The 27,141-nt window shown below is 44.6% G+C and overlaps 1 protein-coding gene across 1 annotated transcript in view; it reads left to right on the top strand.

The window, feature by feature from the left end:
• The window catches only part of LOC146009233 (alpha-1-inhibitor 3-like), a 127,888-nt gene that overhangs the window by 82,675 nt on the left and 18,072 nt on the right, over positions 1 to 27,141 (top strand). The window contains exons 20-29 of the mRNA XM_083149394.1: positions 3,048 to 3,168; positions 5,531 to 5,652; positions 6,228 to 6,279; positions 7,450 to 7,533; positions 7,636 to 7,812; positions 13,596 to 13,671; positions 22,218 to 22,374; positions 23,652 to 23,720; positions 25,338 to 25,500; positions 25,839 to 26,020. Of these exons, the coding sequence (XP_083005520.1) occupies positions 3,048 to 3,168; positions 5,531 to 5,652; positions 6,228 to 6,279; positions 7,450 to 7,533; positions 7,636 to 7,812; positions 13,596 to 13,671; positions 22,218 to 22,374; positions 23,652 to 23,720; positions 25,338 to 25,500; positions 25,839 to 26,020 (1,203 nt within the window). The remainder of the gene's footprint in view (positions 1 to 3,047; positions 3,169 to 5,530; positions 5,653 to 6,227; positions 6,280 to 7,449; positions 7,534 to 7,635; positions 7,813 to 13,595; positions 13,672 to 22,217; positions 22,375 to 23,651; positions 23,721 to 25,337; positions 25,501 to 25,838; positions 26,021 to 27,141) is intronic.

Here is a 27,141-nt window from a genome sequence, read left to right as displayed (position 1 = left end):
TTAGCTTTTTTCTTAAAAAATTTAGTTATGCCAGGGTTGCCTACCCTCCCAGAATGGCCGGGAGGGTCCCAAAAATTGGGTCCCCCTCCTGGCCCCTCAGAAAGGTGGGCATCCCTCATGGATACCGGCGGACCCCAGCGGCAGAGTTTTAAATTGCCATGATTCGCGGGTTTTCAGCAGAGAGAGCGGGTTTAAATATACAAATCGCGTCTATTTAGCCCTACTCCCTCCTCGGAGACCCCTGAATTGCGGGATTTGCATTACTGGGAACAGGGACTAATGATGTCTCCATCAGCCCCGCCCCCAGAAGTGCTGCTGACAGTCTCCTCTCCAGGGTTCTTCCAGAGAGAATATTGTAAACGTCGGCAACCCTAGTACTGTATACGGGTCGACAGGCAACTAGGTCGACAGGGTTCTAGGTCGACATGGATGAAGGTCGACAGGTGTCTAGGTCGACATGGGACAAGGTCGACCGACATGGGGCAATGTCGACATGGGATAGGTCGACAGGTCGCGAGGTCAACATGGGTTTTTAGAGCCGACATGTGCCGACAGGCGATGTTTCATTCACTAGGGCGTGGTGGGAGAATAAAATAGTGTTCCGAGCACAGCGAGGCACCATGCCCGAAGCATGGTGCTGCAGTCCACATCCAACTGTGTTTCATACCCTTGCGCCGGGCACCGTGGCACATAGCTACACCACTGCACACAACACAAATGTAAGAACAAATAAATGTACCAATGCTGCGAGACAAACAGGATTCTATTAGACTAGTGTCTGGTTTTAAAGATAACAAGCAAATTATCTTGAATTAAAAGTTATATTTTAAAAAAAAATCAGCAAGAGTACCCCCACAAATACAGAGATAACTGTACTTTCCTCTTGTTCTTTTGCATACTGCGCACAGTGTAGGTACTTCTCATTAGCAGCACCTCATATATTACAGGAATCAGCCCAAACCCTTCTGCCAATAGGTGTAATTCAGGGCTGATTTGAAGATGGACTTTGCTAACAATGCTGCAGCAGACGTCTTGTGTAAATAGACACCTCCTACGTCCTTCTATGATATACTGTTGCGTCCTAAGGTGCTGCATCAGATCATTAAGCAAAAACATTGGCCATCGCAGCTGCGTAACCGAATCTGCATCGGAAGTCACAGGGCCAGGGCAAGTGCTTCCCAGAGGGACTGCAGAATAGAGAAAGGGTAGTTTGTTGCTATCGAGGCTACTGCACTGATCTTAGGAAATGCAGTGTTAGGGGCTGGGGGAGATCCAAAGGCTTGCCGCACTCACCCTTTGGTATGTGCGGACCTCAAATGGTAGATGGGCTTACCCTACTCAATATCAATGTGAAGAAGGCCGGACACATAAAGGTTTCTTGAACATACAGTTTTAACATACACTCCTCGGAGTAATGTCGATAGTTCAACACACGTAACTGTTTATTTAGTGGATACATCCTTGTAAATACTTTTAACAGTACTATTCTTTCACATTCATGTAATATAATCCCAAAGGAAATGGGGTTCCCAAACAGCACGAATACAGAAACACAAATTGAAAAATATACAGTCTGTGATGCAGAATTTCATATTAAAAAGTAAAACAAAATGGCAAAAGATTCCATATACGGGGTGATTCAAAAGTCACAGTACATCCTTTTGTGCAGGAAATGGAAAAACTGACTAAAGGGGCATACACACGTAGAGATCTGTGCTAAGCAATTTTGCTAAGCAATATTGCTAAGCAATTTTGCTGGTGTCAAGATCTCCCATGGAGAGCACATACACACGAAGAGATTTGTGCGAAGCAATTGTGCTAATCAATTTTGCTAAGCAATTTTGCTTAAGCAAAAAAAGGCCGGGCAGTTGTTCAGAATGAGAGATTGCGATTAGTATCTCTCATTCTGTACACACAGAGAGATTTTCAGTCATTTGCTAAGCAATCTAACTAGATTTTGACTGCATGCACTGACTGTGGCCCTTATTCTAATCGGATCGGTACGGCCCGCGTGCGGCCGTACCGCCGATGTTTTTACTCTGCACATGCGCAGAGGTCAATCTGCGCATGTGCAGCCCCCTTCGCCGCAGACGGATTTCGTCCGCCGCAAAGGGGGCGTATAGGGGCGTGAGAGGCATCATGCCCTCATTTCCCTATGTGTACGCCCCGCGTTTCATGGGCGTTCCCATGCAAACGCGGGGCGTACGCATGGTAATGAAGCCATGACGCAACTCATGGGGGCGGAAAGCTGACGTCGCCGGATGTCAGCTTTCAGCCCCCATACAAGCTACCACACGGACGATTGTCCGTGTGGTCTCAGCTTGCGGGAGCTGCCGCGGCGTGCGGACCTGCCTTCGATGGTCGACGACCATCGAATGCAGGGGGCAGCTCCCACCATGGTGGAGGCGTAGCCTCCACCATTTTTATGCGGATCGCCAGCCGTCCGTGTACGGACGGCCGTGGCGATCCGTAGGGTGGGCGGGGATTCGTCTGGTGCGGTCGCAGCCGCATATGCGGCTCGACCGCACCAACCAGAATAAGGGCCTTAGTTAGCAAGAGATATTTAATCTCTCGGAGCATACACACGGAGAGATCTGTGCTTACTTTCTAAGCAATCTAGTCAGATTGCTTAGAAAATACCACAAATTTGCTCTGTGTGTACACTCTTTTAGATATAAGATGGCACCCCTGTTTGGTACATACCCCAAAAGATAGCCCACATCACCTATACCTTACTGGATTATTTAAGTTTTCCCATTTCCTGCACAGATTTTGAAACAAAAGTGTGTACTGCAACTTTTGAATCACCCTGTATATACACTGGGGAAGAGGCGTATAACTTCTACACAAAACTTTTCAAATATGTTCCATTTAGCCTGTATCAACTTTAAATAAAAAATGTTGGTCCTTTTGTACAGTTTTCCTTAAAAACAAAATATATATATTTTCATTTTCAAAGATCACATTATTGTCTTCTAACCGTTTTCAAGCATAGACTATTCATTCATGTCTTTTGTTTCTACTGTATTACTGTGGCATTATTACAGGTGGTGGTATCGCTGTCTGATTCCGAGGATTTCTTAACCATCCAAAAGAAGGAACAGGCCAAATGTATCTGTGAAGGAGACTCCTCATACTTTACCTGGGAAGCCACAGCCCTGCACATAAGTAATATATAGATAGGTGCTAAATTTGAAATTCAGGGGTTTAAGGACATTTCTATTGGTATAGTCATTAGGTCAACATGGGCTTAGGTTGACACCTGAAAATATGCTTAGGCACACAAGATTGTTAGCTCGACACAAGAATTGGGTCGACATGGGCAAAGTTGAAAGTCAGAAGGTCGACAAGGGTTTTTCACTTTTTATTTGAGCCGACATGTGCCGACAGGTGGGATTCCATGCCCTGCCATCCACTAGGGCATGGGGGGAGAATAAATATGCCCAAATCATTACAAGCGCAGCGAGCCATGCGAGGAGATGCGGTGCACTGGTACGGTGTCCATGACGACTGTGTCGACACTCAGGACAAAAATTTTATTAAAAACCTATGTCGACTTTTTGACTGTCGACCTTGTCCATGTCGACCTAATGCTAGTGCTAACCTAATGACCTGTCGACCTTAGCCGATGCCACCATCATCCTTCACGCTATGGGCATTATTCAGATCTGAGCTCAGTACAAATTAGTTTGGAAAATGGGCAAAACCATGGGCACTGCAGGTGGGGCAGATGTAACAAGTGCAGAGAGAGTTCAATTTGGGTGGGGTGTGCTGAAACTGAAATCTAAATTGCAGTGCAAAAATAAAGCAGCCAGTATTTATCCTGCACAGAAACAAAATAACTCACCCAAATCTAATGGGCCCCATACATCAGCAATTGATTGTGACAATCCCGAGATCTGGAGATGATTGCCACAATTAATTTTAGATGTGTGGGCTCCCCCTTTTGGCAATCCCAATAAAAAATGAATAGAGATCGCCAATCGATTGCTGAATCAGAATTTTAAACATGCTTAATAATCTGGTATAATCTGCGGATCTTTTTTATATGTGTGGGCATTCCCGTTTCGTTTTCTTCATCTATTTACATTATGAACAGCTGAAATGACAATCGATTGGGCAATTTCCAGATATGAAGATGCAATCTTTAGATGGAAAAATCTGCCGATCACTGAAATAAATCTGTAATGTGTGGGCAAGTCAAATAGATAGTAGAATCCATTTATCTGGCCAAAAAATCCCTGGATCTGGGAATCCATTAATTGTGATTGCTGATATATGGGGCCCATAACTCTCTCTGTATGAAAGTGTGCGGCATTTAGTAAAAAGAAAAATGGTATGGGGTCCTCCCTTCTGAGCATAACCAGCATTGAACTGGTCCTGGTTTAAAAAATACAGGGCATAAAATGTGTAGGGGAACCTGGGGGAATGGGGACCCCCCCAGGCTTCACCCATCCAGGGCTGAATCCCCGGGGCTGTCCCCGGCGTCTCAGGGCAGTGGATGCCAGGCTGATACATGTAAACAGGTTCTACTTATCATTTTATAGAATGTACTACTGTACTTGGAGCTGATTGGTTGATACAAGCAACTTTCCCACTGGTTAACTTTAAAAATATTTTCATTATTTGATACATTAACCCCTTCAGTGGTGGGTGTTTTTTTTGGGGGGAGCGCTCCCCACTGATGAGTTTTTTTTATGAGGAGCGCTCCCTCACCAGTGTCTCCCTGGGTCCGGGCAGCGCAGCTGAACTGTCAATCAGCCGCTGCCCGGACCTGTGCCCCGGCACCCAGTCCCTGACCCCGGCAGGCGACTTGTCATAAGCCGGCGCCGGGGACTTCAATAGAAAACCTGGAGGGGAGGGGGGGGAGGGGGGAGGAGGAGTGAGGAGGAGACGCGGCAGAGGGGAGGGAGCCAGGCAGCGCCGAAACTGCCTGAGTTCAGTGATTGAACTCAGCAGCCCTGCCCGGCTCTAAACAGTGGCAATCCCGAGAATTTTCCAGGCTTGCCAGACTGGGCACTGAGGCACAGCCCAGAAACTTCTCGGGATTGTCACTGAAGGGGTTAATAGGTCTAGCATGCTATAATATGTTCATTGTATGTAGCGCCAAACAATGTAATTTAGCCACAAAATACAGAGATGGGTTGTTTTTAGTTTATTGAGCCTCTGAACTGTTAGATTGGTGATGGCGGCTGGAAAGAGGTTCCAGATTCCAGCCAACTTGATTTCCCTGTAGGAAACAATGAAATAATTAATGACCTCACTTATGTTCACCTGGACATGATTAGCAACATCTTAAAAACAAGATATTTAAAGACTGGAAGGGAGAAAACATTCTGTTGTGGATACCTCCTGTCCCAGTGGGTGAATGCGAAGTTCTGTTTTGCTCAGAGATATGGACTTCATTTATTATAAAATCAGATAATAATATACACAGTTTGTAGAAATAATAATAATGCAGAAAATGGAGATTTAAAACTTGATAGCCAGAATATTTTCTCATCATCTTTGTCATATTGTCACTATTCAGAGAACATAAAGATCCATGTGAGCAGCGGTTCTCTGCAGTTGGAAGGAGAATGCTCTGAAGATCCACTCTTGATCGGAAAGGATCATAGAGAAGACTCTGTAGAGAAAACCGTTGTGGTCAAGGTAAGAGTGAAAATATAGTACCATGGTATAGGGTACCACAAGTCCCCAACTCATGTCCATCATTTCCACCCATAGGAGATGGAAAATACATGCCACGTTTCAAACACAATAAGTGTTTCCCAGCCTGGCATAATATGCAATTAATTTCACAATATACAGTATATTGTAATGTTCAGGTACTTCCACGTGTTAGGCAGGAAGCCCAGGTATGAAAGTGTGGAATGAATGTATCCACGCTCTTCCCTCATCAGTGTGAGATCCCTCAGTCTGTTGCTGTGTGCCTTTCTTTGTGAGGGAGATGTATCAGGTATTGGTGAGTGACATAGTGGAGAAATGGTCCAGCTATGCAGCCTGTAAGAATTGTATCCAATGCTTATACAGAATGGTTGAAGTACTACTGTATCATTCATGTGGACACCGCTAAATAAATATATTGCTTGAGTTTTTCCTCACAACTAAGATTTTAAATGTAGACAAACTTTACTTCATGGACAAAATGATTAGACTTATTGCATCCTCCTCTGCTAACTTATATTACACCATCAATGACCTTGTATCTTTTCTGCATACTTTAGGCTAGAGGCCATGAAGAGGATAAGACAGAGACCTTCCTTCTCTATCCATCAGGTGAGTGAAGGATACAGGTCACTGAATTCAGATGGACATAATAATGAAAACATAGTACGATACATTCCACTTTATCTTCAGTGGCAGTTCTGGAGGAGGGGCTGCAGAACACTTCAAAATTCAAATAGGGGAGCCATACCAACTGCCATTCCAAGCTGGCAGTGGATGTGGTTTGCCTATTTACATTTTGAACTTTGCTGCAGCTCCTCCTTTGGAGCCGCCGTATGTTAGTTAAAGCTAAGATGTAGATCAGATAACCCTGACTGCTTTGGATTCTGATCATTATCGTGAAGAAAAGTGTAACAATTTCATCAGCAAAAAAGTAACAATTATCTCACTACAGTATCATGGGGAAATGTCCAGAGCATTGTTACTTATTGCTATGAAATCTTGGATTCAGCAACCAGTTCTGTTTTTTTACTACAGTATAGAAGGAATTATTTATTTATTAAAGTTAAAAAGCTTTTATGTATTAAAAAATGTGATGTTTTACTCTATAGTGTGACAAGGAATCACATACACTGGACAAATATGCAGTAAACAGCATTCCAGTATGTTCACAGGGTTAAAGGACAGCAGCATACAGGTGTCACAGCACAGTTCAAACTCCTCAGTGTTCCAGTAGCCCACACACCTGGCCTATCACTTGGGTGGCTTCACCTTCAGGAACCCTGACCCTCTGCCTTGGAAACACTTATATCAGGAAAGCACAGGTGCTGCTAATCAGCCCAACCCTGATCGCATCAGTTTTCCTGCTGTTGCTCTAAAACCTGGACCGGATCCTTCACACCTTCCTTACCATCATGTGGAAGTATGCCGTCTCTGCCACAATATATATAATATTATTAACATTATACAGAAAAGTATTTCTTAACAGAATAGATGCAACATTGTGGCACTTTTAGGAAATGTCAGGTTATGCAAAGTTATAATTACACTGAGTATGTACAGTATTTATTTTACCTAAATACAGAGAATAACTATATGTACATATTGCTTATAAACACAGAAGGGAACTATCAATGGGTGTTAAAATATTAATGATTGTAACCGCTTTTAAATTAATATCCCATCCACTGAACCTTTTGTGGAAAAGTTCTTCCAGTTGGTATTTTGATAGTTAACGACTCTCCCAATTGAATTGAATATTTTTGTTTTCTTGATCGGCAGATAACAGTGAGAAGATCCATGTTTCCCTCCAAGTACCAGAGAGATTAGTACCAGACTCTGCCCGTGCCCACATGATTGTTTTGGGTGAGGAAAAACCGCAATGAGTTTAGAGAATCTTATTCTGATCTGCAAGTACCTTTTATATTTGAAACTATTGCATTATAACTATTATAACATTCTTTGCAGGTGATCTCATGGCCAATATTGTCATTAACTTGGACAACATTGTAAATATGGCTGAGGGATGTGGGGAGCAAAATATAGCAAAGTTGACCAGATATGTTTACACAATGCAGTATCTGGAGAGTACCAAAGAACTAACACCGGAACTCAAGGAAAAGGGAATGGAAGCCATGATTGAAGGTATGTTTTATGAGCTGTGTCTCGGTTCGAATCCCAGTCCCCGGGTTTTGGATTTCATGTAATTTAGACATATTTTTTAAATCCAAATTCTGAACAAAATTACTTTAGGGTGGTTTTACGCACACATATCAAAGATACAGAAGAGTGTTATTGTTAAATGGGATTGGAGAACCAAGAAAGGAAAACAAACTTAAGACCTAGAACTCTCTTCCAGCCTGTTTGGGTATAAAGCTTGAACCTTTACTAAGAAACTTATTGCTTTACTATTTTGATTTCTTTGCTCCTACAGTGCATTGATAGATATTTTTTTATTTTGTATTTATGCTGAGCCAAGTTTCACTATATAAGTTTTATCAAAAAGGTGTTGCTTCAATCCAAGACAGATAAAGTGGAGAATTTTCACAAAACAAACAATCAGCTTCTTACTTTGATTTCAAAAACTGTGATAGAAGTAGGTTTTTTGCCTTTGGTAACCTCAAATTTATTTCTCTATAAGGCTTGATACAAGGCCACAATAGTCTATACAGGGCCCTCTAAACTCTTGTTCTCTTTCTGCGCTATACCTACAGTAACTCCATTGTGTACCCAGGGCTATTTTTCAGCAGGCTCCAGCAGGAACTGAGGCCCTTAATCTAGTTCACTCTTTCTGACAAAATATTTCATGATGGACAAAACCATGTGCACTGCAGGTGAGGCAGGTGTTACTTGTGTAGAGATAATTAGATTTGGGTGGGGTTTTACACCTGCCTCACCTGCAGTGCACATGGTTTTGTCCATCTAAGAAATCTTTTGTCAGAAAGAGTGAACTAGAATAAGGGCCTCAGTTCCTGCTGGAGCCTGCTGAAAAATAGCCCTGGGTATACCCATTTATGTCAGTGATTCTGCCATTTTCTCCCTGCCCTTCCCATAGCAATGGGGCATTGTGCTATAATGTTTTTAACTGTCACCTGCCTAGTTGTCTAAATATTTCACACTTTAGTTTTTTTCTCTTGTATTGTGTGTTTGCACCAATTTACATAGAATTTTTGTGTTTCACAGTCATTTTATAATGTACAGTATGGTGATATGCATACTTAGTGGTGCCATATAAGTAAATAATAACTAGGATTTTATCTCCTGCTTCACCCACATGTATTTCATAATTATTGCAGCTCGTAATGTTACTATAGATCATCCCTGTATAAAATATATTTGGTGTATTGTCTCTATTGCAGTGGTTCTCAAACTCGGTCCTCAGGAGCCCACGCAGGTTATGTTTTCAGGACACCGGTAGAAGCACGGTGTATCATCAATTTCAAATTTCATAAACCACAGGTGACCTGATAAACATGAACCTGTGTGGGGTCCTAAAGACCGACTTTGATAATCTGTGCTCTGTTGCTTTGAGTACAAATATAAAGCAGGGTTGTCGACCCTCCCGGAATTACCAGGAGGCTCCCGAAAATCGGGTCCCCCTCCCGGCCCCCCGGAAGGGTGGGCAACCCTACCGGAATCAGGGGGACCCCCACTGAGCTCGCCCCCCCGATCGCGGCATTTAAATGCCGCAATCCGCCAGTCTCAGTGGAGGGGGCGGAGCTAAAACGACACACTCGTGTCATTTTAGCCCCGCCCCCTCCATGGAGATAAGTGATTTTGACTATTTCCCGTAATAGGGGTGGGGCTTAGTGACGTCACAATCAAGACCCGCCCCCCCCCCCCGAACGGGTAATGAAAGTCTCCTCTCCGGGCTTCTCCCGGAGAGGAGCATTTGAAAGTCGGCAACCCTGATATAAAGATCTCTGCATGTACAGTAGTGACTCAAATAAATACATACATACATACATGCATACATACATACATACAGCTGGATAAAGCTGACATTCAATAATAATAAGCATTCAGTTCTCATGTACACCTCTATTTTACCTACAGTAGAGTCTGAACTTCTAACTAGCAGAAATTTACTGGCAACAGTCTCTTAAACTGTAGGTAAAATATACTGGGAATTAAAGGAATTTGAGGAATGAATATATTTTTTTTTACCTTTAGAGAGATTTGCCTTTCAGTCGTGTCCCATTAATAAAAATGTAGGTGTATCAAAGATGTGCGGTAATGGTGATGCTAATGATTTAGCAGGGCAGGAGGATTGTGCACTGCACATTCTACATTGATGACGGTGTTTATAGAATTGTAAACTTTCATCTCACCTGGAAACCTCTCCAATGTATAATTGTTAATAGAGTGATGTCTTCATCCGATACAAAGAGAACCGAGTGGTGGATAACTTTGGTCGTCATTGTTTTTAGAAATGGTGAATGCTGGAAACTCAGCATAATCATAGAATGAGCATTCATCATTTGTCGTATTAGGAGCCTAATTCAGACTGGATCTTTTCAGTAATGGACAAAACCATGCTGCACTACAGGTGGGGCAGATGTAACATATGCAGAGAGTTAAATTTGGGTGCGTTATTTTGTTTCTGTGCAGGATAAATACTGACTGTACTGCGCTAATAAAAATATTACTAAACACCATGAATGAACATGCATACACAATAACTAGGGTGGCCAATCCCGGGATCGGGAATCGGCGGGATCCCGGGATTTGGCCCCCAAATCGCCGGGATTTGAATCCCGGGATGTTTCCAGTACTTGTTTCCTAGCACGTCGCCCACTAAGCAATTTGCTTAGTGGGCTATTCTGCGTAGTGAAATCGCATCGCATGGGCCATTTTTGTTATTTTATAGGGTGTGTGATGCCATGACATTAGGTATACAATCATATGATTGTATGTCCCAAAAAATAGGTTTAACGCACCCTCCACTATCCACGCCAACCCGAAGCGTGGCGAGTGCAGCGAGCCCTGCGAGGGGCGGTGGAACGCGTCCTACGACTTTTTCATTACCCCACTATCGGTGTGGAGTTGATTTTATATAGTGTGGCGAGTGCAGCGAGCCACCGACCCCTAAGCGTGGCGAGCGCAGCGAGCCCCGCGAGGGGACGTGAAATACATGTAGAGTAATACGCGGCCCCTCGGGGTGGCGTGGATAGTGTGTGTGTGTGTGTGGGGGGAGGGGGGTGCGTTAAATCTATTTTTGGGACATACTCATCGCACACCCTATAAAATCGCATGCGATTTTGCGGGACATGCGATGCAATGAGATGCGATATTGTGGTGTAAAATGAAAAATCGCATTGCATGCCGCTATAATGGCCCATGCGATGCAATGTGATTTCCCTACGGTGCCTCTACGTAGAAAATCTGGGCGCCGTGCTTGGAAACAAGTACCATTAAGTGAAATATAACCTACTAAAAATATATACTATATAGATATATTAAAGTACTTTTCTATAGTAGGAAATGTATATATATTGATGATAAAACTTTTAGTAAAAATAATGCACCTTATCCATAGTCCAGTTAAAGGGACCACACTGCTTCAAACAGTTAATAGTAGATATAAACACTTGCCATGTGCAATAGTTTTCCGGCTGGTAAATAGAATACCCGAGCTGTACCCGTAGTGATGCCTGGCCACCGCACTCACAACGGGGAGTTTTTTATGCAAATGAGGCTGCTCACAAAAGACAATTTTTTTCTCACCTGTGCTGCCGTGAGCAAAAGTCCTGGACGCTGCAGATGTATTGGAGTGTCCCGCCGGTGGGAGATTGCAAAGAAGACTACACAGATGGAAGCGGTCAGCGCGTCTCTCACCTGCGCTGCCGATGGCTCGTAGGCATAAGGGGTGGCAGCGTGTCTCTCACCCAGGCTGTCGTGTCTTTCACTCCTGCTGGCATTCTCCTAGCAGACTTCAGGCTGCGGCTGTAAACAGCTGGATGTGCTGTCGCCATATTTGAAATTGCCAAATATGGGTGAGTGGTAAAGTCAATTGGCGGTGGTGGTCAGCTGGGTCCGGATTAGCATATGAAGTGCAAATGTCTGGGCAATACCTTGTAACGTGTTTCGCCCTCCAAATGGGCTTTATTTTTATGCTGCAACCCAAATCTAAATCTCTCTGCACAAGTTACATTTGCCCCATGTGCAGCATGGTTTTGTCTATTAGAGAAAAAATGTGCTTTGTGATCCAGTCTGAATTAGGCCCTGTGACTCTAACTAAATCCTCCCGAAAAATTGTCTTTGTACTTTAGCCACAAACTGAATAGATTGAAACATGTTTGGAAAAAGTTTCCTCAGGTTTTTCTCAGTTGCATTTAACAATGTTGGGAGAAAAGGATTTAGGGAACCTTTTACTACAATGTCCATATTTCATGCGACAGAGCTCCCCGCTGCCGTCCACTGCTTCCCGCCCACTGTCGTCGGTCCCCTCCACCTCCACGACCCCCCCCCCCCCCTATCCCTGCCTGTCTCACTGAAGCAGAGACGGGCAGGGTTTCTGCCGTCGACGAGTGACTGGGACGCACGAGATGCCCCCGCGTCCCAGTCTGATGGAGTCCCTCTTAGCCAGTGCTAGTCAGCAGGGACATTCTGGTGAGTGCTGGGAATAAATGAGAGGGGCTCCATCTGTAGATGTTCCACATTCAGTAGTAATTGTTATGATTTTGGTGATGGGTGTATGGGACCTAGCCAGACCATACCTGAGGAACAGCCAGATTGTTCAGTGTATAATGACAATCTGGACACGCCCACGGTTGTTAGCAATATTTTCCGGTTGATTGTGCTTCATGATGATGACGACGTCTGCAGTACAAGGTAATGAAGGATGGACAATCGATTGTACCGTCTTTCCTTAAATCCTTCTGATGTATATCACTGTGCCTATTGGCCGGCATATCAGTTCTATGTGCACCTAGCACCAGGGCCGGCGCCACCACTAGGCAGGATTAGGCATTTGCCTAGGGCGCTGGACACTGGAGGGCGGTGGTGAGCAGCTCTGCCCCCCCCCCCCCCTGGAGCCCACCCAGAGCCGCATCTCCAACCCCCCCCCCCCCCCCCCCCCCGCCGCATCTCCAGCTACCAACTCTCCCCTACACCTCGTGGAGTGCAGCGGCCTCATCACCCCCCCCCCCCCCCCCTGCCTAGCATTAGATGTAGATAGGTGAAACTTATGTATCCAATTACGCTGACACATTCCCACACTCAGGGGTAAATTTACTAAGACGGATGTTCTATTGAAGATGGGATGCTGCTCACAGCAACCATACAAATATGATCTATTATCTTCCAGAAGGTGCTAAATAAATATGAAGTACTGTAGAATCTGATTGGCTGCTGTGGATAACCTCCCATCTTCAATAGCACTCCCATCTTAATAAATTTACCCCTCAGAGATTCAGCTGCACTGAGGTCCGTGGCTAGTTTAACATAATATTCATGCACTTATTTAGCCTCTTTTCAGTGATCCAATGTTATCAAATAAGAAAGATGTGGACGTTTCTTCTAAAGACAAAAAGTAGTATTAACAGTAGTGTCAATAGCTATAGAATAATAAAGCTCTAAGATTATGCCCGAAGTGCATTCTAATAAAGTATGTACCTCCCATCAGAATAAGGTGAGGGCGAGTCTGATCCAAATGACCTCTCAAGGACATATTAATCCGAATGTCCCATCAAATCCAAAATGGGATAGAGCATCCAAATAGCCGCTTATAGCCAGAAGAAAGCTGGAGAATTAAGCGAGTAGCCTGTAGCAGTGTGTTTCCATTTTTTAAATATAAATCAGCTGATGGTTCGTCTGACCACAGTTATGGGAACACAGTGCAAGGCAGCCGGTATGGTAAAAAAAACACTGGTAGAAGTGGACTCTAAAGAGAATCATTTTTTTACTGATGTTTCTTTATCTTGCAGGTTACCAGAGACAATTGACTTTTAAAAATGAAAATGGCTCCTATGGGGGATTTCCAGGCAGTAACGCAAACTTCTGGTATGTTTAAAACATTTTTTTTTATTTCATCTAGTTTCATCTAGTTTGATAGTGAGCAATACTGATACATGCTCTACATTAAAAAAAAAAAAAAAAAAAAAAAAAAAAAACATTCTAGTAAAGTGTACCCTTCTGTAAAACATAAGATACAGTGGTGGAACTTGTGAGTGACAGGCCCAGGTGCAAAAATATAGTTTTAGCCCCCTCCTCTACCCCAACCCAAGAAGTAATTGCTGGTCTAGGCCGCAATAGGCCCCTTAGTCCTACAGGGCCCTGGTGCAATGCACCTGCTGCACCAATGGGAGATCCACCTCTGATAAGATACTATCTTGCGGTTTTACGGAGGGATAAAGGAGACATCTATAGAAACAAACACAACGGGCTAAATTTAATACGCTGCAAGTTGCAGGCTGGCAGGGTTGTGTATGTTCACAGTCTAGCAAACAGATAAACGCCACCGGTGGCACGAATGCCCCCCCCACCCACGCTGCCTGAATCCCCTGTTTCCCTTGGCTCTGACATATCCCAGGCCGCCCTAGCACGCCTTACAGTAGTTACACCATTGCTATTATCCACCTTTTCTCTTCCTTCTGCTTAGCAGTTAGTTATCTTAGTGAGTTATTTAGTTTATGTGCAGGGTACATATTGGCTGCTTTATTCTTACACTGCAATTTAGATTTCAGTTTGAACACACCCCATCCAAATCTAACTTTCTCTGCATATGTTACATCTGCCGCACATGCAGTGCAGCATAGTTTTGTCCATCTGCAAAAAGTGCAATCTTGCTAACAGGTCTGAATTAGGCCCATTTCCAAAACTTTTTTCAATTGCTCAAAAAATTGCTTAAACTCACTGCCACTGATGCCTTGTAGTATTTTTGCAATTTTCTTTATTCACCTCTTCAATATAAGAGAAACATTTTATTTTAAGGTCTCTACATCCAAGTAAATAAAAAAAGTTACAAGGGGCGAGATTGGGTGAATACGGTGGGTAAGACAAAGACATGTCGTTTTTGGTTAAAGAATGCTTAACACTCAGCGCTGTGTGGGCCAATGTTGCCAGGATTAAGTTTATCCATAGTCTGACGGAGATCTTCCAGAATGCCGTGATGAATTTTCATCAAACGTTCATCAGTTCGGGTGGGTGAAGTACATCTGGAATGAGGTTTATTGTCAATTGACATTTCACCTCATTTGAAACAGAAGAACCATCTCTTATATCTCTTATATATTTGGCTATATGTGTCAATCATCCAGAGAGTGTGTCTATAACGCTGGGCGGGGTTACACCCACCCAGCCTTATACACACACACACACACGTAGCCAAATAAATAATACACCCCCAGGCTCGGACTGGCCTGGCGGGACACCGGGAGATTCCCCGGTGGGCCCCATTGATTTAAAACTCCTCCCACTTCTAAAGGGGGGTGGGGCCTGGCGCCGAATGCCACCGACCCGGGAAGTCGCCGCCGGGTAGTCAGTGTCATCCGCTGCGGATGATTGACCCGGCGGTGGAGGCGGGCGGCTACTGGTAATGATTGACAGCCTGCTGTGCAGCGTGGTGCCGGGCTCACTTCGGGCAGCTGCACAGTGCGGGCTGACGTCACGTGACACGACGTCGTGGACGTCCGCACTCCGCATCGTCATATCTTGTGGACCTGCCCGTGCTTCACTAACTGGGAAGCAGAGGCGGGCAGAGTCAGGGTCACACAGCACCTCCTGACAGCTGATCTGTAGTGGCCTTTCACGCTCGATCAGCCAGGCCGGCAACAGGTGGGGATAAAAGAGTAACTGAGCCCTGCACTCAGCCCCCATGCAGGTTCATGTCTCCGGCCTCACTGCTGCAGCTGCTGCGGAAGGCAAGCGCCAAGGATGTGGTAAGTAAAGGTGGGTTGGGGAGGGGGGAGGAGGAGACATTTATTCAGGCTGAAAATAAATGTAGTTAATCAACTGGAGATATCAATCTCCCCCTGACAGATGAGGCTGAAGTTACTTCTTATTCGGCCAGCAATCACTTTTACAAGGGTTAATGAATCATGGACCACAAATTTGACTGCAGAAATCAACACAGGGGGGGGGGGGGGGTCACGTACGTATGACCCACTAGCAATTTCTTTTGACCAACAAGGATTTTGGCAGAAAATGGGCACAAAAATGGGCATGGGTCCCAGATATCATTTTGAATAAGTAGCTGGTGTCCTGCAAGGGTTAAACAGCGTTGGTCAAAAAATATTACACTTGGAATCCACACAGGGGGGTCACTTACATATGACCCACTTGTCATTTATTTTGACCAACAAGGATTTGGGCAGTAATAGGGCAGTTAAGTGGGCATGGGTCCCAGATGTCATCATTTAGAATATGTAGCAGGTGTCCTGCAAGGGTAAAACAGCGTTGATCAAACAGTATGACACTTGAAGCCCGCACAGGGCGTCACTTACATATCACACACCACAAATTTTCTTTGACCTACAGACTTTGTGGCATCAAAATAGGCAGTAAAGTTGGCGTGGGCAAGAGATTTGTTTGAATGGACAAAGTATCTGTAGTTTGCAAGGGTTAAACAGGTCTGGTCAAATGTGTACCATACATTAGTGTATCAGCTGTGCAAGTAATGGGGTACTGCGTGGTACGGCGTACATGTAAGAAATATATTGCAGGTCGCCGTACCACTTCCCCCGACCTGCAGCTGATGCTTTTGCATGCCGGCTCACCTGACAGAACGGGCAGAGTGGCGGGCTGGCCGGCTGTCTTCTGAGCAAGTCCACGGCTATTTGAAATATCGCCAGCCAATAGGAGATCGCGGCCCGGCAGCCATTCAGGAGCAGCTCCTATTGGCTGGTGACCCAGCACTATATTTCAAATAATCATGGACCTGATCAGAAGACATCCTGGCTCGTGACATCACGAGCCAAACGGAGCTGTCGGCACGTCATTTTAAATAGCTGCGCCGTGGAGTCGCAGACCGATGGACCTGCTCTAAGAGAGACAGCCGGGTTTCCACTGCTCTTCCAAGGGGAGACCTGTGGAAGCAAATTATACTCACGGGACTGATCCATGCAGGCTTCTGACAAATACGGCAGGAAAATGACGTGTATTTTCCTGGCGTATTTGGTCGGCAATTAGCGGCCGTATTTTACGTAATTAGTACATTAGGAATCACCATTCATTCATTTGAATGGTGATTCCTATTCGTATTTTCCGATGGCGTATACATTCGTATTTGTAAATACAAATACGAATGTGCCATAAATACGAATACAAATGTACGTATTTTCAGGATAGTAAATCCTGAAAATACGTATACTCCTAAAAAATAGTTTTTTACTATACAGATTTATTAGGTGTATTAGCCTTTGTAAATTTCCACCATTATGTCCCTCACGGTATTGCACACTTCACATTATGCCCCACACCACTGCTTAAAGTGGTCCTGGTGATGTGGTGGAACACACACCTGGGACCCATGCCCACTTTAGTGCCCTATTTCTGCCCAAATCCTTGTTGGTCAAAAGAAATGGCAAGTGGGTCATATGTAAGTGACCCCCCTGTGTGGATTCCAAGTGTAATATTTTTTGACCAACGCTGTTTAACCCTTGCAGGACACCAGCTACTTATTCAAAATGATGAAATCTGGGACCTATGCCCACTTTAGTGCCCATTTTCTGCCCAAATCCTTGTTGGTCAAAAGAAATTGCAAGTGGGTCATATGTAAATGACCCCCCTGTGTGGATTCCAAGTGTAAAAATTTTTGACCAACGCTGTTTAACCCTTGCAGGACACCAGCTACTTATTCAAAATGATGACATCTGGGACCCATGCCCATTTTAGTGCCCTATTACTGCCCAAATCCTTGTTGGTCAAAATAAATGACAAGTGGGTCATATGTAGGTGACCCCCCTGTGTGGATTCCAAGTGTAATATTTTTTGACCAACGCTGTTTATCCCTTGCAGGACACCAGCTACTTATTCAAAATGATATCTGGGACCCATGCCCATTTTTGTGCCCATTTTCTGCCCAAATCCTTGTTGGTCAAAAGAAATTGCTAGTGGGTCATATGTACGTGACCCCCCCCCCTGTGTTGATTTCTGCAGTCAAATTTGTGGTCCATGATTCATTAACCCCTGTAAAAGTGATTGTTCTGAATAAGAAGCTGGAGCTCGAATAAGGAGCTGGCCGAATAAGAAGCCAACTTCAGCCTCGTCCCTGACAGGCTGTAGGAATAAAGGCTACACAAACTTAATTAGAGCGAGAGAAAGATTCCAGTGGGGGTGCTGTGCAGTGCTTGTTAGAAGGGGCCAGGGAAGTGAATAGTTGAGGAAAGGAAACTGCTGTGAGGTGGACTTTGAAAATGAGGGGGTGACAAGTGGTGGACAGTGAAGAGGAAATTGAGTGCTGTAAGGGAGCCAGTGCGGGTGTTGGTGACAGTGGATAAATTAGTCCGGAACAAGGCACAACCAGCTCTGCCTCTGCCCACTGTGCCCAGCTACAGCAACACATGGCACCTGCTCCCCCAGAACCTCGTGCGGCCGCCATGGGCACAGTGCGCATCCAGTTTTTTAGAGCAGTTTGATAGTGCTTCAAAGGGTCTGGGGCCCCAAGAGATATCAGTGTATGGGGCCCCAAAATTTCTGTTGCCTGCCCTGCGATCAGCTCCCCCTACCACCACGCCGCCACTGATCAGGCTGTTAAGGGAACTTACTGTAGGTAAGACTGGAGGAGAGGCTGACAGGGGAGAGTGCAGGGGCAGTGACCGTACATGCTTATAGGAGGGCAGACATCAGGATGACTCTAAAGTGTTTTGGACACTGGTTATGTGCCTGTGTGTGTGGAGGGGGTCATTTAATTAAAGAGCTGAATTGGTTCGGCCCTCCACAATGATAATGCATTCACCTGGGTGCCCTCGCCAAGTTAATGCAGCATATGGGTTTCTTGATCCCCGATGGGGACTAGAGGACATGGCGTAACACTCCATGATTTAGTAATAGCAAATCTTTTTTAGGAAGTTTCGGGACTAAGCATGTCCCGCCTTCAGCAAAAAAAGCTGACAAACAAGGTAGGATTTTCTGCATCACTGGTTTGTCACTACATTTCCTGAAGACAGAACATGCCGAGTCCCAAAACATCCATAAAGATTTGCTTTTACTAAATCCTGGAATGCTGCGCCGTGTCGTATAGTCACCATAGGGCAACAAGACGCCCATTTACTAAACATTTATATTTACTATTGGGATCAGTATCCTACAATATATATTATTGTATACTATAGGTGCAGAGGCTGTTTCATCTTTGCTGCATATTAGGGGGGTGGGGGGATACAATGGTGGGCCGTTTGCTTGTGTTGCTCCCCGGGCTGAAAGTTGCCAGCCAGCCCCTGCTGGGAAGTTGCTGCGTCACACACTGTGTGTGAGCTTAGCCTGCTTCCCGCGCTCTGCTGGAGTCTTAACACACGAGACCTGGCTCCCGCCCACACTGCTGGAAGGATAGCACCGCGTGACCTTCAGCTTCAGGTGTAGTCACTGCCTGGTTTACCGCTGATATAGTAGGTGTTTGTTTTTTTGTTACTTTAGGTATTATATTATTGGAGTTATTGTTGGTCTTCTTGATTTCTTAACCACTGGAGATGGTGTTTTAGCCAGAGACTGAGTTATTGTTGTGGAAGATGCACTTGTTGGTTATGAGAATGAAGATATGCTTTTAACTCCTTTTGCAATTGCTGGTAATGATATATCTGGTGCAGCAGGCACTATCTCAGCTGGCTGAGTAGACATTAATTGTGCCTTTAAGGGCTTAGCTAGGTTAGTCACAGCAGCAGGTGGTTTAGCTGGCACTGTTGCCCCTATTTCTGGTTTAAGGCTTGGGGCCAGATTCTCTAAGCTTCAAAAGTGATAAAATGGAGAGTGATAACAAGCTAGCCAATCAGCTCCTGTCTGCCATGTTACAGGCTGGGTTTGAAAAATGTCAGGCAGGAGCTGATTGGCTGGCTGTTTATCACTCTCCATTTTTTTTTACTTTTGAAGCTTAGAGAATCTGGCCCTTGGTGACTTATGTTTTGGCAGTGGTACTAACCCATGCTCTGGTAGTCTGCCCACACAGTGACAGAATTTGTTTAATTTCAGATCCAGCAACCTGGAGATGATGGTTCTGAAATTAAACAGACTCTGTCACTGTGATTTTTACCAACTGGAAAGGGTAGGACCAAAGGTCCACTCTATGGGGCTTATTTAAATGAATTGTTTTTATATTGTTTTTTTTATGGCTTTCAAATTTATGAAAATCTTAAATTATGATGATTGTGTGCAAGTGTTATGTCCAGCAGAGGGTACATAAGGGTAACTGGTATTGTTTGAAAGGCACATTTTGTTTTCTTTATATACTATGCGAGGGGGCACCTATGTTGATTAGCCACTCCTCTCTGGTCAGGTGGCCACACCCCTTCAAAAAGACCACGCCCCTTGGTGGGCCCCTGTGAGTGCATTTCCCTGGTGGGCCCTTCATGCCCCAGTCCGACACTGTACACCCCCCACCCAGACTTAGTCGCCAAAAATAAATTATATGTACACACACACACACACACACACAACAGCAAAAGTGCACACACAATACCCATGCTGACTGCACTGCAGATGCTGCACACAGGACTGTGTAATTCTGCTGCCGCCGCAGCTGTGCGGCCACACACGGACACTCCGCCGGACGATGCACATGGCACCCTGCGCGGAGGAAGCTGTGCTGAGGGCTGTGCTGCTGTGCGCCCATGGCACCCACCTGAACTGCGCTGAGGACGCAGCGCCCAGACACTGGGAGCTTCTACAGCCGCTGCTACCCACCTGAACTGCGATGAGGACGCTGCGCTCAGACACTGGGAGCTTATACAGCCGCTGCTGTGCGGCTACTGCAGCCGCTGCACACGTCGCGCTGGGGACAAGGGGAGCACCGCCACGGACACCTGCCTCTGACGCCCGGGGACACATAGAGGAGAGCCTGCCCACTGACAGGTCAGTCACTGCTGGAGGGTGGGGGTTAGTGTAGCATCCCCCCAGAATCATGTCACTGCCTACACCTGTAAACCCTCACTGGTTCACTGTACCCCCTTCAACCCTGACTGTGTGACTGCACCCCCATGAACCCTGACTGGCTTCACCCACAGTGTGGCTGGGTTCATTTACACACCCCCCTCCACCTCCCCCTCTCCCCCCTCCACCCCCTACCAAGCCCTCCCCGCTATACTACTGTGCTCCATGCCTGCCACCACACTAAGCTCCAACCCTGCCTGTGTCACTGCACCCCCCTGAACCCTGACTGGCTTCACCCACAGTGTGGCTGTGTTAATATACTCACCCCCCCCCCCTCCACCTCCCCCTCCTACCCACCGCCCCCCTCTCCCCACCTCACTCACCCACCTCTCCCCCCTCCCATCCCCTCCACCCCCCACTCCCTCTCCTCCCACTCCCCCCTCCCCCTCCACCCCCTACCAAGCCCTCCCCCTCCCCACTATACTACTGTGCTCTATGCCTGCCACCACACTAAGCTCCAACCCTGCCTGTGTCACTGCACCCCCCTGAACCCTGACTGGCTTCACCCACAGTGTGGCTGTGTTAATTTACTCACCCCCCCTCCACCTCCCCCTCCTACCCCCCACTCCCTCTCCTCCCACTTCCCCTCCACCCCCTACCAAGCCCTCCCCCTCCCCGCTATACTACTGTGCTCCATGCCTGCCACCACACTAAGCTCCAACCCTGCCTGTGTGACTGCACCCCCCTGAACCCAGACTGGCTTCACCCACAGTGTGGTTGTGTTCATTTACTCCCCCCCCCTCCACCTCCCCCTCTCCCCCCCTACGCCTCTCACCCTCCCCCCACCCACCTCTCCCCCCCTCACCCTCCACATTAACACTAATGAAGAACAAGGACACCTACTTTGTAACCATCGCCAATTTACTAAAAACTTGGTTTTTCATCAAGTGTTTCACATGTAAAATTTCAGTACTTTAAAATGTGTGTTCACTACTATATTTAATCCATTTCAATATGATGCTAATTACAATGTTGACAATTAAAATTTTCAAACCTTTTACCTATTTCAACACTTATTTGATCACATACATTACCTCTAATCAAAATTATGGACATTATTATTAAATATTAACTTTTTCTACAAATAACACAAGCACCAACCCATTGCCAATGGCCTTTTAACACATCTTTTTACATTTCAACTCTCACTCCAATACACATTACACACATTTAGACAACAAATACAAACATCATTCTAAAAATAATTATGTTGTCATTTTAATGGGGCGTAGCCCCCTACGACGGTGTGAAGAGCGCCCGTAGGGCGCGATGAATCACCTAGTTCTAGATATGTGACTTACTCATGGCAGCTTCCTTGTAAGTGGTTTGTCGCGTAAGAACAGTTTCTGCCACATTTTTTCCCAAAGGGTCTGAATTACCCCCATAGTACATAAATATTTTAATTTAATAGTTTATCATTGATAGATTTATTTCAGCTTTACTAACTGATATTTTGAATCCTGTTGCAGGATCACAGCATTAGTAGTGAAGACTTTCAGCAATGCTCAGGACTTCATCCACATAGATGAGGCCATCATTCAGCAAGCTGTGGCCTGGTTACAGAAGGAGCAATTACCAAATGGCTGTTTTAATGAATCGGAACATTACTTCAATAATGATCTAGAGGTATGCTCACATCTATTACATGTCTCACTGGGGCTCAGATTGCATGAGTATATGGGCATAAGTCACAATGTTCTGATGCCAATTTTTTTACTGGAGATTTTAAGAACTTTCATCTATGTACACTGGATGATTTTTAGAGGTTATATATAATGATGTGCATTGTAATAAGAAAATAACATTATACCATAAAAACACTATTTCAAATGAGTTATAAAGTCTTACAGTATAGGAACATGGCAACATTTTTATGTTATTATTGTTATTATTGTTATTATTATTATTATTATTATTATAGGACTATTATTCTGGGACATACTATTATGTCCCTGAATAATAGGGCCCTAGTCCTTTTTCTGAACCCCAGTAGTGTCCTAGTTATTTTTATGTTCATAGTAGTTACCCAGTTTATGTTAAAAAACCATAATAATTATTTAATTTACCTTATGTCACAGTATAGGGCTGCTAGTACACTTTATGTAACAGCTCCTCCCCCCCCCCCACACACACATATACACACACCACCACACAGTTACATCATGACATAGTGTCCTCGGTTCATATTATACCACATTACAGTGCCGCCTGTTTATAATATGCCACACTGTGGTGCCTGTAGTTCATATTGTGCCATATTACAGTATCCTAGCTCATATTATGCCACATGATAGTGCCCCTGTTTATATTAGGCCACACTTTGGTGCCTAGAGTTTACATTGTGTCATATTAAAATACCCCAGTTCTTATTATATCACATAAAGAACTGATTTGATAATGCTACATTATAGTGCCCCCCCCCCCCCCCCAGTTCAGATTATTCAACATGCAGGAGTGGTTTCCAGTTCACAGTACAGTATATCACATTGCAATGAACAGGTCACATTATTCCACATTACAGGTGCCTCCGTTTGAGATGATGCCATAATACAGTAACCGATTAACATTATAACATCAACTACACAACCACTCACTGACAATTGACTCTCACCCCATTCAGACTGAGCAACATATCAGACCAAATACTTAGCAGGCAAATCCTGTAAATTTGCATAAATCTGTTTTACTTATAAAGGTACCAATAGCACTGCTGGGATTCTCTACTGTATTTCATGGCAAAGATTTTGAGGGCAAATCTTGTAAACAACAGGACAAATGTATCCAAGATACTACTGAACAGTAAATCTAGTATATATTATTTCTGAGACTTCAGCACCTTATAGAAAGTTACTCTAATAAATGTTGTTATTTGAAATTTGGTCTGTTTTTCCATTTCCCAATAGGCCGAAAATCTTGTGGCAAATACTGCCTACGTCGTTATCTCCCTGCTGGAGCATCACGTGGTCTGCAATGTGAGTTATCTTTGTTCCATCCTTTTCTACAGATGCAGCTTCTTGCATTGGACAAATTAAAGACAATTGAACATAAAATCGAAATATACCAACCAAATGATTGACATTACACTCATTTCCTATGACAGTTTCGTGAAATGAAAAATATGTGTTTGTTCCCCTTGGTTAGACAACATTTCCTTGATCCTGCTGAAACTTGTGGTTATATATACAGTAGGTTGCCCTGTGTTAGTATTGTAAATATTTAAGAAATTAGATATTACTGATGTGTTTGTAAGACCATATTGTGATAACTGCACCCAGTATTTGTTTGTATAAACCATGGGGAACAATCCTCCAGTTTTCACCTATATCGATAAGAACTGTTTTTCACATAGAGGGGAATTTACCAAATCTCGGAGAGACATAGGAGGTTATTCTAATGCCCTTTCTCCCGCGCGAGTTCGCAGGGTGTGAGCGACGTTTTGCATGCGCATTTCTGCACATGCCCATACGCAGGGTGTGAGCGGGCACGACGAACTGCTAGTTTGCGGTCCCATTTGCACACAGCAGTGCGGGTGGGGGGCGTGGGGTGGCAGTGGCAGGCTGCGCCCATGGGAACGCCCAGCATTTCATGGGGGGACGGGCAGCTGACATCTGCTGAAGTCATTTGCCCGCCCTCTTCGCCTACAGGGTGCACGCATATCTAAGGCACCAGAGAGTGCCTTAGATATGAGTGCACCTTTTAAATCATTCGATGGTCACTGACCATCGAATGATTTGGCCCCCGCACCCAATGCTGCGAATGGATGTTTTTTGTGCCACACATCCATTGGTAGCAGTGTGGAGGATCTCGGCGAGCGAGGGGGGTGTGTGGCTGTGTGGGCGGCGTTATGTCCACACACAACATTGCGAATTTTGCAGTGTTACATGTGGACCAGAATAAGGTCCATAAAGTGAAGAGCAGCTAATTAGCTTCTACCACAGTCTGTAACATGACTTTGCCATACACCTGAACACTTTTGTACCAACCAGCCACAATATTCTGGTGAACATGATAAATGGCTAAAAGATATAGTCCACAGCTTCATGGTGAACAGCAGGACAGTAATTCTGTGTAATATATTATTCAGACATGCAGCGGTATTCAATGTGAATACTGGCGAGGTGCAGCGAATCCTGTTTAGGATTCGCTGCACATTCGCCACGTTCCGGAGCCTTGCCGGCTCCGGTATTCAACGAGTCAGGGGCTCGCTGCCCCTGACCGGCGAATATGAGCTCCTGCGGCGAACGCTGCAGGGAGCCTAAGGACGGTGGCAGGCAGGGAGATGGAAGTCTCTCTGCCTGCCCCAGAGCGTATGTGGGGGGGAGGTGGGCTCCCCGGGTGCCAGGCAGCACAGGCTGCCCCCCCGGGGGTGCCAGCAGGGGACCGGGTATATTCACTACACCCGATCGTGCATATGTAACGATCGGGTGCAGTGAATATATGAATATCCTCTAGTGTGTATGGGGCTTTATTGATAGAAACCACTGCACTTTTAAATAATGTTTCTGCTGTCTGTATCTGGGGGAAAAACTTTTAACCACGTCTTTCTTCCTTTGTGCACTTTATCCCTAATGACAATGTTCTCTGTTTAGGGAAGTGTTGTGGATAAAGCATTGAAGTGTTTGAAGAATGAAGCCCACAGTGTTACATCTACCTATACCCAGGCTCTCCTGGCCTATGCCTTCGCTCTGGCAGGAGAGACTGAACTAAAACAGGAAACGCTGAAGCATTTGGACAAGACTGCCATAAAGACAGGTATGCAGAGTATTTAAGGTACAGGTCAAGAAAAACTTTTTAATTGGCTCAGTTTGGACAAAGGCATGGTCGAAAGGGGCTTTTGTAGTGTGATAGTCTCCTGCAGCACTTGGATCCTGTCACAGATAACAAGCCATAACTTTCAATTATGCCATTTCCAATAACGTCTCTGTATTCAGTACATTTATGCTACCTGTAAACATCTTTCAATCCAGCAATTTTAGAACTTGACAATCTTTGATGTTAATTTTTTTTTTACATTATTATCCATTAATTTTTAGTAAAATGAGCATCGATTTCTACCATTATTCTTATTTTCATTGTTAATCTCCATATAGAGGGATATAAGCATTGGGAAACAAAGTCATACAGACACGGAGACATTGAGACATCGGCCTATGTAGTTCTGACTCTGCTTTCTGAGAAGACACCTGATGAGAAAGATGTTACAGAGAGCGCAGACATCGTCCGTTGGATTATAACACAGCAAAGACCATGGGGAGGATTCCGCTCATCTCAGGTTATACATCTTAGTTATAGAAAATGCTAAAAATCTATCCTACGCTGGTGGTGGCAAACATATATCAGTCTCCAGGTTCAAAATAATTTTTTTGTGCTTCCTCTATCATTTTTGTTAAATAGTGAAAATTGAGAGAACTGAGCATGCGCTACTCTCTACAAACATCCTGATGGTAAAGAAATAATAACTAATACCTTGTTCTCACTGCTAGCAAAATTCCCGGGTCTAGCATGTCGGTAATTTGCCTTTTAACACAGTTTTTTTTTTCAGTGTGAACGTGTCAACCCGTGTCAAAATTCCCGGGTCTCCAACCCTGCTTTTTACCTGGATTTGAGACCCGGGTATGGTTGACCAGTTCACACTGCTAACAAAAAAAAAAAAAACATTGCTCCCCGTGTGAATGCCTGGGGGAGCCTGAAGATCAGAATGACTTCCACAGTACATTAGAATAAGGAGACTAACTTTTTAGGGTATCATGAATTTCATCCTGCATTTTGAATGGACTCTCTCAATCATGATCAGAATTTGGATTACTGCACAGTAACTTTCACTTTAAAGTAAAGTGTCCCATACATCAAAGCATCTTCCCTGGAACTCTGACCTAACCCAATTCTGTGATCACAAAAGCCTTTCCGTGGCAAATTGATCAATGATCCATTGGGGACACGAGGACTTTCTACAGTAAAATTACCAGATTTGACTATCACAATCATTAAAATTACAATGGTCAAATCAAGAAAATGCGATATGGATGTACAGCGCTAGGTTTATACTGAAGGGATGTACACTACCACAAAAGATATTATATAAATTTAATAAAACACATTATATAGAAATGTACAATTTAATGAGAATTCTTATAATACAATGAATACATGCTGAATATTAAAAACAATGATGTAGACAAAGGGTATAAAAATATAAGCTCCACAGAGATTTTGCACCAGTATATAATAGTTACCAGTTGTACTGGAGGATTTTGGGGGGAAGGGGCTCCTTGCTATTGTTGCTGCATAGATTGTCCAATCCGGATAATTTCCCAGTAGATTAGTGGGGTAATCATAAACCCTAAATAAAGCTGATAAGACATGTATACTCTAGTGAGGCATATATGAGGGAAG

This window comes from Crinia signifera, chromosome 6, assembly GCF_055691185.1.
Source record: "Crinia signifera chromosome 6, ASM5569118v1, whole genome shotgun sequence".
NCBI classification, from domain to species: Eukaryota; Metazoa; Chordata; class Amphibia; order Anura; family Myobatrachidae; genus Crinia; species Crinia signifera.
Note: the sequence above shows the minus strand (reverse complement) of the source record. Positions and strands in the feature narration are given on the sequence as shown.